The sequence below is a fragment of the Dermochelys coriacea genome, chromosome 5 (assembly GCF_009764565.3).
Source record: "Dermochelys coriacea isolate rDerCor1 chromosome 5, rDerCor1.pri.v4, whole genome shotgun sequence".
Lineage (NCBI taxonomy): Eukaryota > Metazoa > Chordata > Testudines > Dermochelyidae > Dermochelys > Dermochelys coriacea.
The window spans coordinates 112,024,093-112,040,009 of NC_050072.1; the positions used below are offsets into that span (position 1 = coordinate 112,024,093).

Here is a 15,917-nt window from a genome sequence, read left to right on the forward strand (position 1 = left end):
TGCTGTAGAATGATAAGAAACAAAGTAATGTGGGTGAAATACTGGCTCCATTGAAGTGACTTGGAGGTTTGTCATTGACTTCAATGGAATGAAGATTTCACCTTTCTTTATATTGGGCATTAATCAACAGGGCCAAAATATTCCCTTTAAAATATTTGAGGAAGAAAAGTAGCCAATGACACAAGTACTCCTGTTCTTTTTACGGATATAGACTAACATAGTTGCTACTCTGAAACCTTTGAAAATATAAAAACAGTGAATCTAATTATGCAGTACTATGGTATGGAGGGAAACATTTCTCACCCTAACTGGTTATTAGTTTAGACCCTAGAGCATGAGCATTGACTGTTCCTGTAATTTTCTCCTGGGTAAAGAAATAGTATTTGCCTCAATAACATCTCATAGAAGTAAGTCCTACATGTTAAGTTTATGTTGTATAAAAGTGTATTCACATTTTAAAGTTGTTTTTTTTAAATTAATCTGATATCCTCTTTTTCTAGTCTTCTAAGAAAAGGTATATAAGAATGTTCAACTGGCCTTGCCTATATTCATTTTTTAAATATCTCGATCATGCCACTTGTTCTTTTATTCTTTTCCTTTCCAGACCGAATGGTCCTAAACTTTTAAAATCTTTTCATGTATAAAAAGCCTTTGTTTCAGTGACCCTTAGTAATTTTTGTTGTCCTTTTCTGAACTCCTCCTTTTTCTGCTTACATTTGTTTGAGGTGACAAAAACTGAGCATGAAGATGGATCATCAGTTTCTATGATGATGCCATAATATTTTCTATATTATTTTTACCCCGTCTTAATGTAGTCTAACATTCCCCGCCCTTTTTGAACATGAAGCAAATTGAGCAGATATCTTTACTGAGTACACTAGATCTTTTTCCTGAGAAGTTACTATTAATTTATAATCCATTGATGTGTGGGTAATTATAAATTGTTGTTTTCAGTATGCATTAACTTGCTCTTGTCTGTTGAATTTTATCTATTGTGTTGATAATTACCTAGTTTTGTTAGGTCCTTCTGGAGTTCCCCAAAGGCCTTCCTTGTCTTAACTGACTTAAAATGATTTTGTCATCAACAAATTCTGTCCACAAATTTGGTAACACTTAAAGAATTTTAAAAAGTTAGAGAGGTATGAGGTTATCCTAACAAATGCCTTGTTTGTTTGTTTATTTATTTTCATCACATACTCATCTGCATGTTTTAAAATTATATTTCTAGTTATTTTGGAAGACCTACAATATTAGTTTTAGTGGAAATTGCTCTTTTCACACAATAACATGTTTTAAACAATTATTCAAGAAACCAGCAAAAACCAATTCTGTAGCAAAATTTGTTAAAATAAATATTAGAAAAGTTGCATTGGAAAATTTGGGAATATTTTAATGTAGCTGAGACAGAGGAGTGTTGAGTGGAGATGGCCCTTATTACAGGTTTCATCTGTTTTTGTTAGTAGTTCAGCTACTTCATTCTTAAGTTCCTCATGACTCTTGGATGATACCATTTGGTCCTAGTGATTTATTACAGAGTGCTTTATTTAAAGTTGTTTTATCATTTTTAAAAAATATCTTTATCTAGAGTTCTTTATCTACAATTCTTTGCTACTTTTAAAGAAAGTATAGCCCTGGAGCAGAATAAAGAGTTTCTCAAGCTGTTGTCTGTGAAGCACTTCCTTTTGGCATGCAGCTGATCACATGGCAGTTACCCTTCCTCCTTAATTCCAGCTGCTAAATTCCATTACATGCATTCAAAATTACATTAAATATTTCCCTGCAATTATTTTTTCATGTAAGCAATATTACCATCTCTGCAATTTCCTTATCCTCTTTGGTTGCCCCCTTTACACCTTGGTAATCTAACAGATAGATACACTGAATGAATTCCTGATTCCGTAGACGTGAATAGTAAGGCTCCCATGGACTTCAGTAGAGCCAGGATTTCGCCCATTGATTCTCCCTTGAGCTTCCTACTTCTGATGGACATAAATATTTTCTTATTTGGCTCTTTCTTCCTTACATTTCCTCCTTAGTTCTCTTAAACTTCATTTTACATTTTACCTGTTTATCCATTTTTCTGTTCCCCTTTATTGTCCTCTGCAGCCATACTACCTTCTTTGATCCTGTGTAATGTCAAATATTAAGTTGTCCCCTCACTGCAATGTGGCCTAAAAGGTACATCCTCAAAAGAAAACAAAATAATCCCTTTAGAAATATTAAGAAAGCATTCAGTCCACCTACTAGTGTCCATGCCAATCAATGAAAAGGTGGACGAGCTGTTGTAAGCCATTCCAATTGGCATGGTAGGCTGGACAAATGAGCTTTCCTTTATGCAGACATAATTTTCTTTCTGAAATTTCCTAGTAGTAAATAAATTACTGTCTAAGTTCCATGTTATGAACTAATAAGTGGGTGGTGCAGAAAAATGTTTGCATAGAACAGAGACTTGCATGGAAAATGGATGAATTCTGAGGTTATATATGTTTTTCATATGGATTTTTAGCAGATTGTGCTGTTTTCTCTAGCTTTCAATTAAATAATTTTTAGCAGAATTGGTTACAAAGATAGCCTTCAGAATGTAAACAGATATGTTATTTGTCGTTTAGGGACTGATCCTGTCAGTTGCTGAGCACAATCACCAATAATTAACTTCAGTAGGAGTGGTGGGTACTCAGAACTTCTGCCAGTCAGCAAAAAGAAAACGGTGTTGTTCTCATTTTAATAGGATGTTACCTTTAAAAATTATAATTATGACCACGTAAGTGCTTCTAATAATAAAAATAGCAGATTGGCATATCAGTATGATCCAGCTAATCAGCTTATCCAGTTATGGCTGAAGATAAGTGTTGTATCCCAGTATTCTATTCATTTGGAAGGACATTGCATAGGAATGCAAGTCTTTATAAAGATGAAGTCTTTATTTTTCTATCAGATATTCATATGATTAGAAAAATAATTGAGAAACTTGCTGCTGTCCATAAACTTCGTTAAGATAGTATTTGTATTTCCAAAAAATACATCATTCTCTATCTAGTAGATACAAACATTTCAATGTAATACTTCAGTTATTTTTAATGACACTTTTTGAGTCTTAAAAATATCTGGAATTAGAATATGCTTAGGTAGAGTGGTCTGGTCTGTGATCAGTTTTTTGGGCAGGCAATAAGTAATTACATTTGTCTTAACTAGATTTTGTGTGGTCTTGGTTCTGCCAAAACAATACGAGTAGGAATAGATTTTATTGTTTTTAATAGAGCCCACAAAGTGCTAGATATTTTCCAAACATAATAGAAGACCTGATTCCTTCCCCAAAGAGCTGATGCTCTGAAAGGCACAAACAAACAGACAAAGGGGAAAAGAAAGAGATGCATAGGATATATATAAATGACAATGCAATTCATGACCGTGTTAAATAATATAATGTTTTATCACTAAATTATATAAATATTATCTATATGCCAACTAAATAAAGTATTATTTATAGCTGCCAAAAATCTAGTCATAATCCATTGATTGGTTTCTTTTTGGTGTCATGGCAGAAATGGGTCTTCTGAGGGGATTTAAATGCAGTGAAGGAAATGGGTTTATGGGTCAGCTCAGAAAGGGCATTAAGCATAGAAGACCAGCATGGAAGACAAATAGGCAGCCTAACCTAGAAACTTTGACAGAGCAGAGTGAAATAGGCAAAAGACATAAATAGGGAGGGCCAGGTTATGCAGGCAGTTATATCCTAGTCTGATGTGTGGACTTTATTCTTATCTTCAAAATTTAAATTTTATCTTCATCAGGTAAAACAGGAGTTTTTCTATTTCATGTTTGCTGCCCCTGTTAATAAGCTCACTTCCAGAGGAAATATTTCATTTAGTAATTTCTTCTGTGATTCCTAATCAGTGAACCCTGTTTTTTTGTTTGTGTGTGTGTGTGTGTGTGCACATGCGTGCATGTGCATTTGCTTGGTTTTTGTATTTATAGAGCTGTTCAAGAATTAAGGTAAATACTTCTTTTTTTTAAAGTTTGTGAATACCAATTTCTGCTCACAATCATCATACAAAGGTATATGGAACTGCTGCGGTTCTAAAGTTTGACCGGTTTGGGCAGAGAAGCAGTTGTTTGAAACATATTACATTGTTGAGTTTCTTAGTTACAAAGATAAAGGATAAAAGGTAAAGGCAATACATCTGCCAGTATGATGAGAGTGAGGGGGTGGAAACAAGTGTGACCAATATTGCAATAAGAATAGTGAAGAAAATCATGATCTTGGTGGCTATATGACTTTGTAAACTAAAAACAGCAATAAACTGCACATAAGTTTGTGAATTGAAGTATTTGTTTTCAATGATGGCATTTATTAATCCCATGTTATGTTTTCTTTAAAAATAGCTTTACAACGAATTGACTATATGTTTTGAAACTCTGAAAGCAAGGGAGATTCAGCTCCAGCAAAGTCATTCTTCTCTTCAGGTTCAGCTTCTGGAAAAAGAACAAAAGATAAAGTGGCTGGAAGAACAACTACAGCAGGCCCGAGAGGCCTTACATCCGGTACATCAAGATTCTCATCCAGAACACAGGAAACAGGTGAGGTAAATTGTATTTAATAGATTATAAAGCTTCCACACAGTCAATAGCACAGAGCAACCTATAGATACTTCTACTGATAATAATAGAAGGCATATGCAAGCAGACTACCACTCATATTCTGGAATAAAGCCCGAGGAAATCTGCAATCTACTGGCAGGTTTGTGTGAAATTTCTGTTTTTGTGTCATGAATATTTTGTGGTTGAAAACTGAGAGTTATTTAATTTGCAGATAAGAAGAATGTGAAATTTCCCAATTTTTGTCAGTGAAAATAAGTAACTGTTGATCCTGGCAATCTCATTGTTTGTGGCTATACTTCTAAAAGTCATTAATGAGTCCTAGCTCCAAAGACAATATTAAAAGGAAAAAGACTTCTCTAGAAATCATTAAACCATTTTTTAAAACTAAGTTGTAATGTCTATGGGAAATAGTACAGTAGTGCTATTTCATCTTCATCCTTTATCTATAGACCACCTACCTAAAAAACACCACAAGATATATCTGCGTGCTCACCAGAGATTTGGACACGCAAAGGATTTCCAAAAGGCCAATGACTGACCAAATTGAGTCAAGGGGCCTCAAGAGAACCTGCAAAATTTTCTTAAAGCCTTGACTTGTAGGCTCTGGCTTTGCTTAATTTCACAGAATCAAATGCTCTCCTGTCTTATCCAAAATTTCAAAGCAAAAATATTTTTTTGGTTCGTTACAAATACAGAAAACCCAATATTTTTGCCAATTTTATCAGAGGCATTTTTTATTTGAGTTGAAAAAAAATGCTCATCTAGATTTTGCTAAAGTTTTCCTGTTAGCACATTCTCGATAAACTTACCTAAAAATGTAGACGTTTGAGACTGAGTGGTAATTGCAAGTGTTAAATATTGATTTCTTGAGTATAATCAGATTAGTGTGTTTTTAATAGTTGCTGGTCGCTTGTCGTATCTGAGGAAAACATAGATAATCTTTCTTCATGGGGCACTCAAATATTCTCCATGATTTTCCCCTACCAAGAAATGTATTGATGCATTTTCCAGATGGTGGCACAGACATAAACTACTGTGGGATTAATTTAGACTCAGGGAGGAAGCAATGCTGTAATGTTAGCAAGAATATTCACATTCTCATGTGTAAAGGCAAAAACATTTGCTGTCCTGAGGCTCTGCACACATTGAAACAAATTCTTCCTCGCTTCCACTTGGTACAACCTCAGTCATGTCAGTGGTGTTGGACCTGTGTAAGGGAAGGGAAGGCAGAATTTGGCTGATCATATTTTAGTTTGACAGCTCCTAATTTCTAAGTGATAAAAATACATTGTGATCAATGTCTGTTAATACACATGCACCCTCTTCCTCCACAGTCCCCAACTCCTTCTCCTAGGAAAGGACAGACACCTTGCAATCTGGGAGAAAAAACAAATCTACTAAAAAAAAATGGGGGATAACTGGCTTGGAAGCAGCACTGCTTAGAAGGATCTGGGAGTTATGATGGGTCACAACCTCAACATGAGTCAGCAATGCAATGCTGTTGCAAAAAAAGCAAATGCAGTTTTAGATTGCATTAACAGAGGCATAGCATGCAAGTCACAGGAGGTGATAGTACCGCTTTACTCGGCACTGGTTAGGGTTCAACTGAAGTACTGTATACAGTTTTGATCACCATTATATAGAAAGGATGTAGAGAAACTGTAAAAGATCCAGAGACAAGTGACAAAGATGATCAAAGGGATGGAACGCAAGCTATATGAGCAAAGGCTAAAGGTACTGGGTATGTTTAGTTTGGAAAAGAGGAAATTAAGGGGGGGGACATGATAACAGTCTTCAAATACTTGAAACACTGCCATAAAAAGATGAAGAAAAGTTGTTCTCTCTTCCCACAGAGGGCAGGACAAGAGGCAATGGGTTCAAACTACAGCATAGCAGATTTAGATTAAATCTCAGGAAAAAAACTTCCTAACTGTAAGAACAATAGGACAATGGAACAGACTGCCTAGGAAGGTTGTGGAAATTCCTTCCCTGGAGATTTTCAAAAGGAGGCTGGATAATTATCTGTCTTGGATGGTTTAGACATAATAAATCCTGGATCTTGGCAGGCGGTTAGACTAGATGACCAGTGTTCCCTCTAATTTTTACGTCCATATGCAGAATTAATTTTGTTATGTGAACCAATATGAAGGTGATGTGTGGTGGGAGTGGGGCTGAGGGGTTTGGAGTGTGGGAGGGGGCTCAGGGCTGGGACAGAGGGTTGTGGTACAGGGGGGGATGAGGGCTCCAACTCGGGGTGTGGGCTCTGAGGAGGGGCCAGGGATGAGAGGTTTGGGGTGCAGGCTGCCTCGGAGTCACGGTGGGGAGAGAGGACTCCCCCAGCCCTCTCTTCCTACAGCAGCTGGGGCTGAGGGACGGGTGCCTCTCCCCAACCGTGGCAGCTCCAGTGGGGCTGGGCTGGGCCGGGCCAGGGGAGGGGTGCCTCTATTGTCGTGCTGGGGACATAACACCACCGCTCCAGCCCCAGGTCACACGTGCCTCCACTCCCCGCGGTCCCTCCAGCCCAGCAAAGTTCACGGGAAGGGGCTGCCTGCAGGGAGCCTCCCAGCACAGACCCCTCACAATACCATGGGCACCTCCAGCTTCACGGGCTGCCGGCTAAGTGGACAACTTTGCCGAGGGGTGGGGGGTGGACTCTGCCTTCTGCCCCCTGCGCCCACAGGTGGGTTTGAGCTGCTCAGCCCCCACAGGAGGGGTAAATCCACCCTCGGCTGCATCAGCCACTGGAATTGCACCCCTGGCTGAGCTCCGCACATGGATACACGTGTCCCACGGGCCACACAGTATCAGCCTTCGCCTCCTTGAGCCCACCAGCTGGCTCGCAAGTCTGTGTGAGCTCGGGGGAGGTCTGGCAGGATGTGGAGCAGTGTCTGTGGCAGGCCAGGGGCAGCATGGCATGGGGCTCAGCGGAGTCGTGGGGTGGTGGCTCAGGCATCTCCAACTAGCTCGCAGTCGCTCATTTAAACCCACCAGACGAGTTGGCTGCAGCACAATGGGCGGAGGATGCTGCTGCTTGGCTCGGGGTTTTAATTTCTCTCCACCTGCATGTGACCCTCACCCCAGCCACGGCAGATCCGGCTGAGCTGGGCCAGGGAAGGGGTGCCTCTCCCCACCTGTGTGGCCCTTGGTAGCCTGCTGCACAGCCGTGCAGCTTAAAGGGAACTTAGTCTCTTTTAACCCTATGATTCTGCAATTCCATCTCTTAACCAGTTCTACTTTTCTGTTTATTATACAACAGACTGAAACAAGACAAAATAATTCCAAATATTCCTAAAAGCAAACACCTATGGGTTTTAGTTATTATTAACTGACTTGTAATCAGTGTCCGTTTCATTATTACAATGTAAATTTTTAACTCTGAAATGTATTCTCTTTGTAAAACATAACTTTTACCTGTGTGAATTGTAAATATTTAAATATATTTACTGAACCAAAGTAATCATCTGACTTGTCTCTTATTTTTTTATACATGTACGGTACTGGAGACATTAAAGATAGTATTAAGAGATGATACTTCTGTTCAAACACCATAATTAACAGGCATTTGAATATTTTTATTTATAACTGTGAGATTTGACAGGTGTGTGCATTCTGTTGAAACTTTTATAACGTTCTCCTAAATTCCAATTATGTGGTTCTTTAAGGCAGTCAAAATAGGAAATACTACTACAATGGTCAAAGTAAAGATCATTCTGAAATACCACTTATTACAAAGAGAGCAGATATGTCACTAAAATGAAATAAAGATACTACCTAGGAAAGTTGTGTGATATGTATGTGAAATGCAGAGATAAAATAAGTTTAAAAACGGTATGAATTCACTGTTATTGTTCTGAAATCCTCTGAGTCTTATTCCCAGTGTGTTACTCCAGCTTTACACTGGTGTAACATCATTGATCAATTATTTTGTAGATTACATCTATAGATGTGTTAATTTAATTACAGTTTTTGGAAGACTGATTGAAGTCAATGGCAAAAGTCCCTTTGATCATAGTTGAGCCAGGATTTCACCCAAAATATTTTAATATTACAGCATAAAAAGGCGAAATTGAAGTTTCATTTTAAGAGTTTTCTAGTTCATATTAATCACAGATTATATTAATACGGAAGTATCCTAATTTTTAAAATATTTTGTTATTTAAATTTGTTTTTGTAATAAGGAATGCTTCCCTATTAATCATAGCTAGTAATCATAGCTGAATCCTAACATGGTGTGTTGTAAGTTATTAACTACATATGTTCGGAACTATCTTCTGACAATCAGATTATAGCTTTCATCAAGCCTTTCAAAATGACTATATGACCATTGATTATATAGTATCATATTTTGATTACTTGTGGCTTCTTAAACCTATCATACCTCTGAACAGTTTGATGGGTTGGGACTTCTTAATGTTATCGTGTATAAGATTTTGGTAGAAACATAACATCAGAAATCTTATTATCCACTTGTATTATTTATACAATACTTTTCTTGGCCATACAGGCATTATGGATGAAACCACGTTTTCAGAAATGTTCTACATGAATTAGTTTACTTTACTAAAATGTATAAATATAATTGTAATCTGATCACATAGAAAATCTCAAAATGGAAATCTCAAAATGGAATTTTTTAAACTGTCAATCATTATGGTAGCAAAATGCCTTCTATATAATGAACTGTATGTTGTCATAAAATTATGGTGATCATTTAAAACACTGTAATACAACAGAGTGTTGATTCTGGCAACCAAAGAAATATTAATTACTTTCCACTTAAGATCTTGTGTTTTGAGTTAGAAAATTGAGGAAAGAAAAATAGAAGTAAAAGTTGATCAAATTAGTTTACATGAACTATTCGGTAAAAATTACAGTCTGTAATGACAAAAAGTAGCAATAACATTTTTCAAATGTTGATCTCCCTCCAACCTGCTGCTAAGTGTCAATTTTCTGGAGATTATTACATTAGTTCTGTATTATAGGATTATATGGCTTGTAATTGCTCTTACAACAAAGTTAATTCCGTCTATATTGAAATGTAATGTAGAAGTGATAGTATCTATATTTTTAGTACTAGCAATAGTCTTTAATTTTTAAGTTAAGACAAGCGCCATCTCTGTAAATAATTTTAATTATAATATTGCAGTAATTTTAGTGTTCAACATTGTTTTAGATTTTGCTACATACTCTTACTAAAATGCTTTGCAGATAATTATTCATTAAAGGTAAGTGGTCTGCATATAGGAACATACCCGTGCTTCTGTCCGAGGGAATCAGCAGTATATTTTGAGTTTCCAGACGTTTTTTAAAATTTAAATGAGTCAAATGACACTTGAGATGCCCGCAATGTCTCGTTTAAGGAAGGAAAAAGCTAGAATAGTGTTTCTCAAAAAGGCCTATATTTTTCTCACTTTTTTATAAAGCAAATGTTTGAATTGGAGAGTTCTAGGGTTACAAGAATAGATTGTAGTATAGCCCATACACTTGTCTTCATAAGAGTGCTACACTATTATCTTTTGTATTAAAGTATCTACAATCATCACTTGTACTGGAACAATGGGACATTAGCACTTTTCCAGCATAGACACAGTCACAACACCCCTATTTTAGTATATGGCAACTGGGCATTTTACAATGACAACAGGGGACTCCACACAGGATGCTGAGACAGTGCTAGCATGTAGACAGAACTCTTCCATATTTTTTTTTAATTTTTGAAACAATAAAAATAAATGTAGTCCATTTTAAGAATGAACTGCAGAACTTTTGAAAACTAAGCTATTTTTGGTATAGAGCTTGTCAAATAAAATCTAAATTCTGTTTTGAAGTGCACTTGTTGAAGAACTTTTTCTGAAAAATATCTTGATTGAATGTAATTGATTTTTATGATGTTAATAGGCTGACAAATTTTATATCTATTTTCAACCTAAAGCAATGTGAAATGGCCGAGATACTGAAAATGTAGGGTTTATAATGGAAACAGCAACTCAACTTTAACTACTCTATAGTGGCACTATTCATGCCGCTATAATAAAACTTAAGATCGTTTTAGTGATTTTTTTCCTACAATTATTCAAAATTACATTACCCTTACTGAAAACTGAATGGCTTTTAGTGGATTAATTAAACTGTAGCTGGTTTGCCATCTGGGTGCGCTTGTTTAGCTGCTTTTTCACAGAAAGATTTTTCACGGAATAAAGAGGTATTTTGTTTTTTGGGGGTTTTTTTGTTAGAAGGCAGCTGCTATGTGTAATTTCTAAAATACAAATGATATATACTGTTTTAATTGATATTGAATTAAATTTGAGTTATGCAAAAGAAACTTTTTGGCCATCTCTCTCTCTCTCTCTCCCTTCCCCCCCCCCCCCACTGCATGTTAGAAAACACAGCCTTTGAAAGTATGAATTCTGTTTATAAAAGTAGGGAAATATAATTATATTTTAGAGCAAGATCACCCATGGCATTATGTTGGAGTCCGGGGTTTAGGCTAGATGCAGAAAAGAAAAAAAAATGGGGAAGGGGGAATTAACTAAATCTGATTTTTATGGCTCAAGTGGTTTCATTAAATTAGAGTGCTGTGTGCTGCTGTTCATTAATGAACTTGTGCCATATGCTTTAACTGTTCTGGTCAATAGCTGATAAAGAAAGGCTTGTGTTTGGAAAAAAAAAAAGGGATAAAAATATCCTTGTGGTGAGCTTTTATCAAAGGAGTTACGTTGAATTCAGTAACTACTACTGAGGCAATATGGCTTGCAATTTGCGACCCAAAGGTAGTCGTACATTATTGGAATACAGCCTACTGCGCTTCACATTACACAGATGTGAAGGCCTGATTATAGCTGCTTCATAATTAACAGTGATCCGATTTGTTTTGTGGCATAAATGGTGCATGTGTAGAACATTAGCCATGACACTCTCATTCAAATTCAACTCAAGGGCTCAGCGGCAGGCGGGTCACGAGCTTCAGGGAGTAGAAGCACAAGCTCCTCCATATGTTCTTGCTGCATCTTACTATGGCTATGAGTGCAAGATAAGTTCCCCAAAGAACCTAATCGTGTTCTGTAATTACAGTGCGGCTTTCTGCTGGCTAGGAATGAGGGAGAAGCTAAAACACTCCCTCATCAGATAATTTGTAAATTACTTTACATGGCGGATGCCTAACTCAGTTGGTTTTCAACTGCTGAAATTATAAATAATTGTAACAGATGTGGCAATATGGCTGGCCTCCAATAAATGAGGCCCTTGATAATTTGGCCGACCCTTTGACAGGCCAATTTAATAAAATGTGAACAAAATCTTCTTGCTAATAATTTATCATCCCTTTTCCCAATAGAATAAATTTAATTACCCTAGCAGTTAACAAGGTCACACCCAGATGCCAAACTCGGCTACAGTTTTGATAATGCAATCAGGAATTGAGAGGTGATGACAGCGTTGTTGTTTTTTTCATTACCTGGCTTCACATAAACACAGGTGGCGTAGCATTCTTGTCAGTTTTTAATAATTACAGGCTATTATGGAATGCATAGTTAGCAGATTGAAAACCACACTTTAGTGAATTTGTTTGAGTATGATTGAGGTTCTAATGTATAGAGATGATAATGCATAACAAGCATAATCCCTTGTTTATACCATTAGTGCACAGGTTTTGATTTTTACTTGTGACATACGTGTAAGAATTCAGCAAACTAGGGTGTGTCTGTTTCAAAGTGGTGTGTTACTATCAGACATAGCCTTGTATTTCACTTTTATGTAGTGAATTTATAAGTGGAAGAATAATCAGTATATTATTTTTACTTCTTAAGCAAAATTTGATTGATCTTTAAACTGATCTACTTTAATTCTGAAATGCCATAAAACTCTGTAGTCTTAAAATCTTTTGGAAAATACTGTATGCATTCAGCATAGTTATTTGAGGTAATGAAAGCTTTCTAGTCACTAGTGAAGGATATTTCTAAAAGTAAAACTAAAGAAACAATAAAATAATGTATAAAAGTGCCAAGACCTATACTATTTAATGTATACTTTTTACCATGTTGATAATTGCTTCTAAGTTTATTAAATGATGTGAAATATTTTTTCCTTTTCTATACATATATATTTCCTTTGCTATACAAATATTACTCTTCTATACATACTAAAATGGATATAGTATATTAGATTTCACAAGGGTGGTTAATATCCCAATCTTGCTTGAGCCACTAGGATTGGAGTTCGGAAGTTTATAGCTATAATTAGGTAAAAATAAAACCCCTTTTTGTCTTTCACCTTGTGCATTTTGTGTTTAATTTTATATATGTTATGTTTCAGGACATGATTCCCATATAAACCCATAAAACCCATTTATTTTGTTTAGTTTTGACTGTTTTTGTCTCTTCTCTTGATTTTTGTTAATATCTTTTTTTTTTTTAAACCCTCGTAATTCAGGCCATAACTTCTGTGGTAAGGAACTTTATAAAAACTGGTAAATAAACTTCCATATTGGATTGCCATATTGGATTGGAGGTTATGTCGTTTTCTGACTGACTGCTTATTCAGTCTATTATTCACTGTATCCTTCTGGCTCTCCACATTAAGAATTAGATCGTGGCTCAAAACCACAGCCTTGCATTGGGGAGGTAGGAGAGCTCCCAGTAGGAGCATACATAACTGAGGAAGATAGCTCTGCCACCCTTTAAAGAGGCCCAGAATATGCTCTCCCTCCTTCCTGCTATGCCTGGTCAGCTCTGAAGGCTGGTGCAGAATGGCGGCATGGGCAGGACTATAAACCCTATTTGGGAAGTAATAGGAGAGGCAGTGGATTCACTTCCTAGCCAGGTTATGGATGGTCCTAGTGTGGGCAGGATGTGGTGGGAAGGTTCCTTGTACTCTTCCCATCCCATTTAGTGCACCTACACAGGGCCAGCTGCAATATGTCCCTAATTCTTTTGCAGTTATATAGTATACTGGATATAATAAATAGATCTGTGTTCTGAACTTCAGTTGTATTCAGCTGTATTGACAGAGAGAGTCTGAATTTGACATGCATGTGAGAAATGAGATAAAATCTGGTTTGTATAAATAAGAAGTTTCTTCACTTTATTTCTTCAAAATTTAAGCAGCCTTTTGCAATGAATTACAATTTATACATGCTGCCATGTTTGTATGTGAACATAACATAAATGAATTATGGTTGTATTGCAGTACAAGAGCATATGATTTTAATTGATCTTTACTAAACAAAAGATCTCATCGTTGGTGACTGACAGCAAAATTAACTTACAGATTTACTGAATGTGGGCTTTGTGGTGCATTGTCATATCTAACATTTATTGCTGCTCAGAGCGAATCACTATTTCCTCCTCAAGATCTTCTCCCACCCACGCTCCACACAGTATGAGCAGGTACCACCCTATCTTCCTAAATCTCTCAGAAGTGAGTGAGGGCTGGAAGAGCTAGGGGCAGCTTGGGGAGCCAAGGTAACAGTGAGGTGGGCTTGAGAAAATGAGGGGGAAGAGGAGAAGTGGGAGCTAGGGCAGATTGAATTGAGAGGGACAGTATCTGGGCAAGGGGGAGATGGGGATTTTGGGCAAGTCAACCTGCAGGTGGGGTTTGAAAATCCTGGATCAATATCCACACCTTTAGCCCCAACCCACTTTAGCCTGTGTCCTTCTCTGCATCCATCTTTCAGCCCTTGTTCCCATATTGTGTGCCAGTGCCCCCCTCCCCCCCGGGCACATGTCCTGCTCTCACTCTCTGACCATTCTTTTTCTCTCTGTTTTACTCCTAGTCTCTGTCAGTCTTTGACACCTCACATCACTTGCCTCTGGGATACAGGGCCACAGGTTTTTTGATCCCAGCTACTCCATGCTCACTTGGATCCATCCAGCAAGAGGAGAAGTAGGAGAGTCAGCTTGGCTGCCTCCTATTCTTCCATCATTGCGGTCCCTGGTGACTGGTGGAAAAACTACAAGAAAATCCCTGCAGCCCTGATGGGTACATTACATTCCAGCAGGGCTGTGGGGAGGTGTGACAGGATTGCTAAATGCCCAAGGTGAGATGCTTGACCTTTGGCAGTTCTGAGAGCTTGCTTTTAATGTGTATTCAATCTCTGTGTGTGTGCAGCTGTGTAGGAGTATAACTGTACAGGACTTTGAATGCAACCTTAGGGTTTGGGGACAAACTTGAAGGAATTGAAATTTTATGGAGCTACTAACAATTCTTTCTCATCCTTGTGGAGACTTAGAATTCCAGCTAGTGGGAAATAGGTTTACTACAGCACTGATTCTGCATTAGCAGTTGTAGAGGAGCTCCACTGCTGCTCCTTAGTATGTCGTAAGGCTTTTTTCCTTTGCAGTCTTTGCAGATCTCCTTAGTACACATTCTGGATTGGACTGTGTGGGTGCAGGATTTGAGATTTGATTACTTTCCTAAGTCCTGAACTGCAGCACCACTCCTACTTAAGGTCATGTCCATTTTTTAATGTCAGGATGCAGTGAATAATCTGCAATTTCTGTCAGTTTAATTTTAACATTTCCATTATTATTTTTCATTTGTATTGCAGCACCCAAACAAGAGTGCAGATGAAAAGCTTAACAACTAAAGAGGTTTGCTACTGCTGAAAAAGGGCAGTGACCACTCCTCACTATGGGTCTGACAATTTCACTCTGTCTTTCAAGATCCACAAATCCTGGAATAGTATTTCTTGAGTAGGTTATTTTCTGTTCCGAAGAAAAGCCTGGCTAGCACAAAAGTAAACCCCTTCACTTCAGAATTAGTTTTTCACTATTTTTTCCTCCTAACCAAGGAAATTTAGTTCACAAAATTACATTAATGCAATGTGAAATGGATATGCACCTGAGCCAGATCCCCAAATCTGAATACAGCTGAACTTTGAGATAGCTTTGATTAAATTCGTATAGCTTGGAAAATGTCTCATTTTAAATCTAAAAACTCATGAAATTCAGAAGTCCTTTTGAACTCAAGTAAAAACCTGTTACCAGACTGGTAAACATAGATAAGTGTCTATCAGGTGGTAAAGAAAAGGTTAAAATACTGGAAGGTAACACACAATGTCTTAATAAAAACACTACATTCATTAAGAATCTCAGTCTTGAAAATAAATATCTTCAGAATAAGGTGTGCGTTCTCAGAGTTCTTGAAACCACAGAAAACGCAATACCTATAAAATATATAGTAGGTTCTGAAGACTTCATACCTATGGAATGTACAGTAAATTTTACACAGGTAATGGTAATCTACTACATAACTTTAAGAACACAGACCCTTCAAAAGTTTCTGATAATATAAAAACCCAGAGAATTATATATATTTACTCT

At 37.1% G+C, this 15,917-nt stretch overlaps 1 protein-coding gene across 5 annotated transcripts in view; it reads left to right on the forward strand.

The window, feature by feature from the left end:
* CNTLN (centlein) overlaps nt 1-15,917 on the forward strand; it is a 283,198-nt gene that overhangs the window by 117,633 nt on the left and 149,648 nt on the right. For all 5 annotated transcript variants that reach the window (XM_038402595.2, XM_043515178.1, XM_043515179.1 and 2 more), the window contains exon 8: nt 4,384-4,578. In XM_038402595.2, the coding sequence (XP_038258523.1) occupies nt 4,384-4,578 (195 nt within the window). The remainder of the gene's footprint in view (nt 1-4,383; nt 4,579-15,917) is intronic.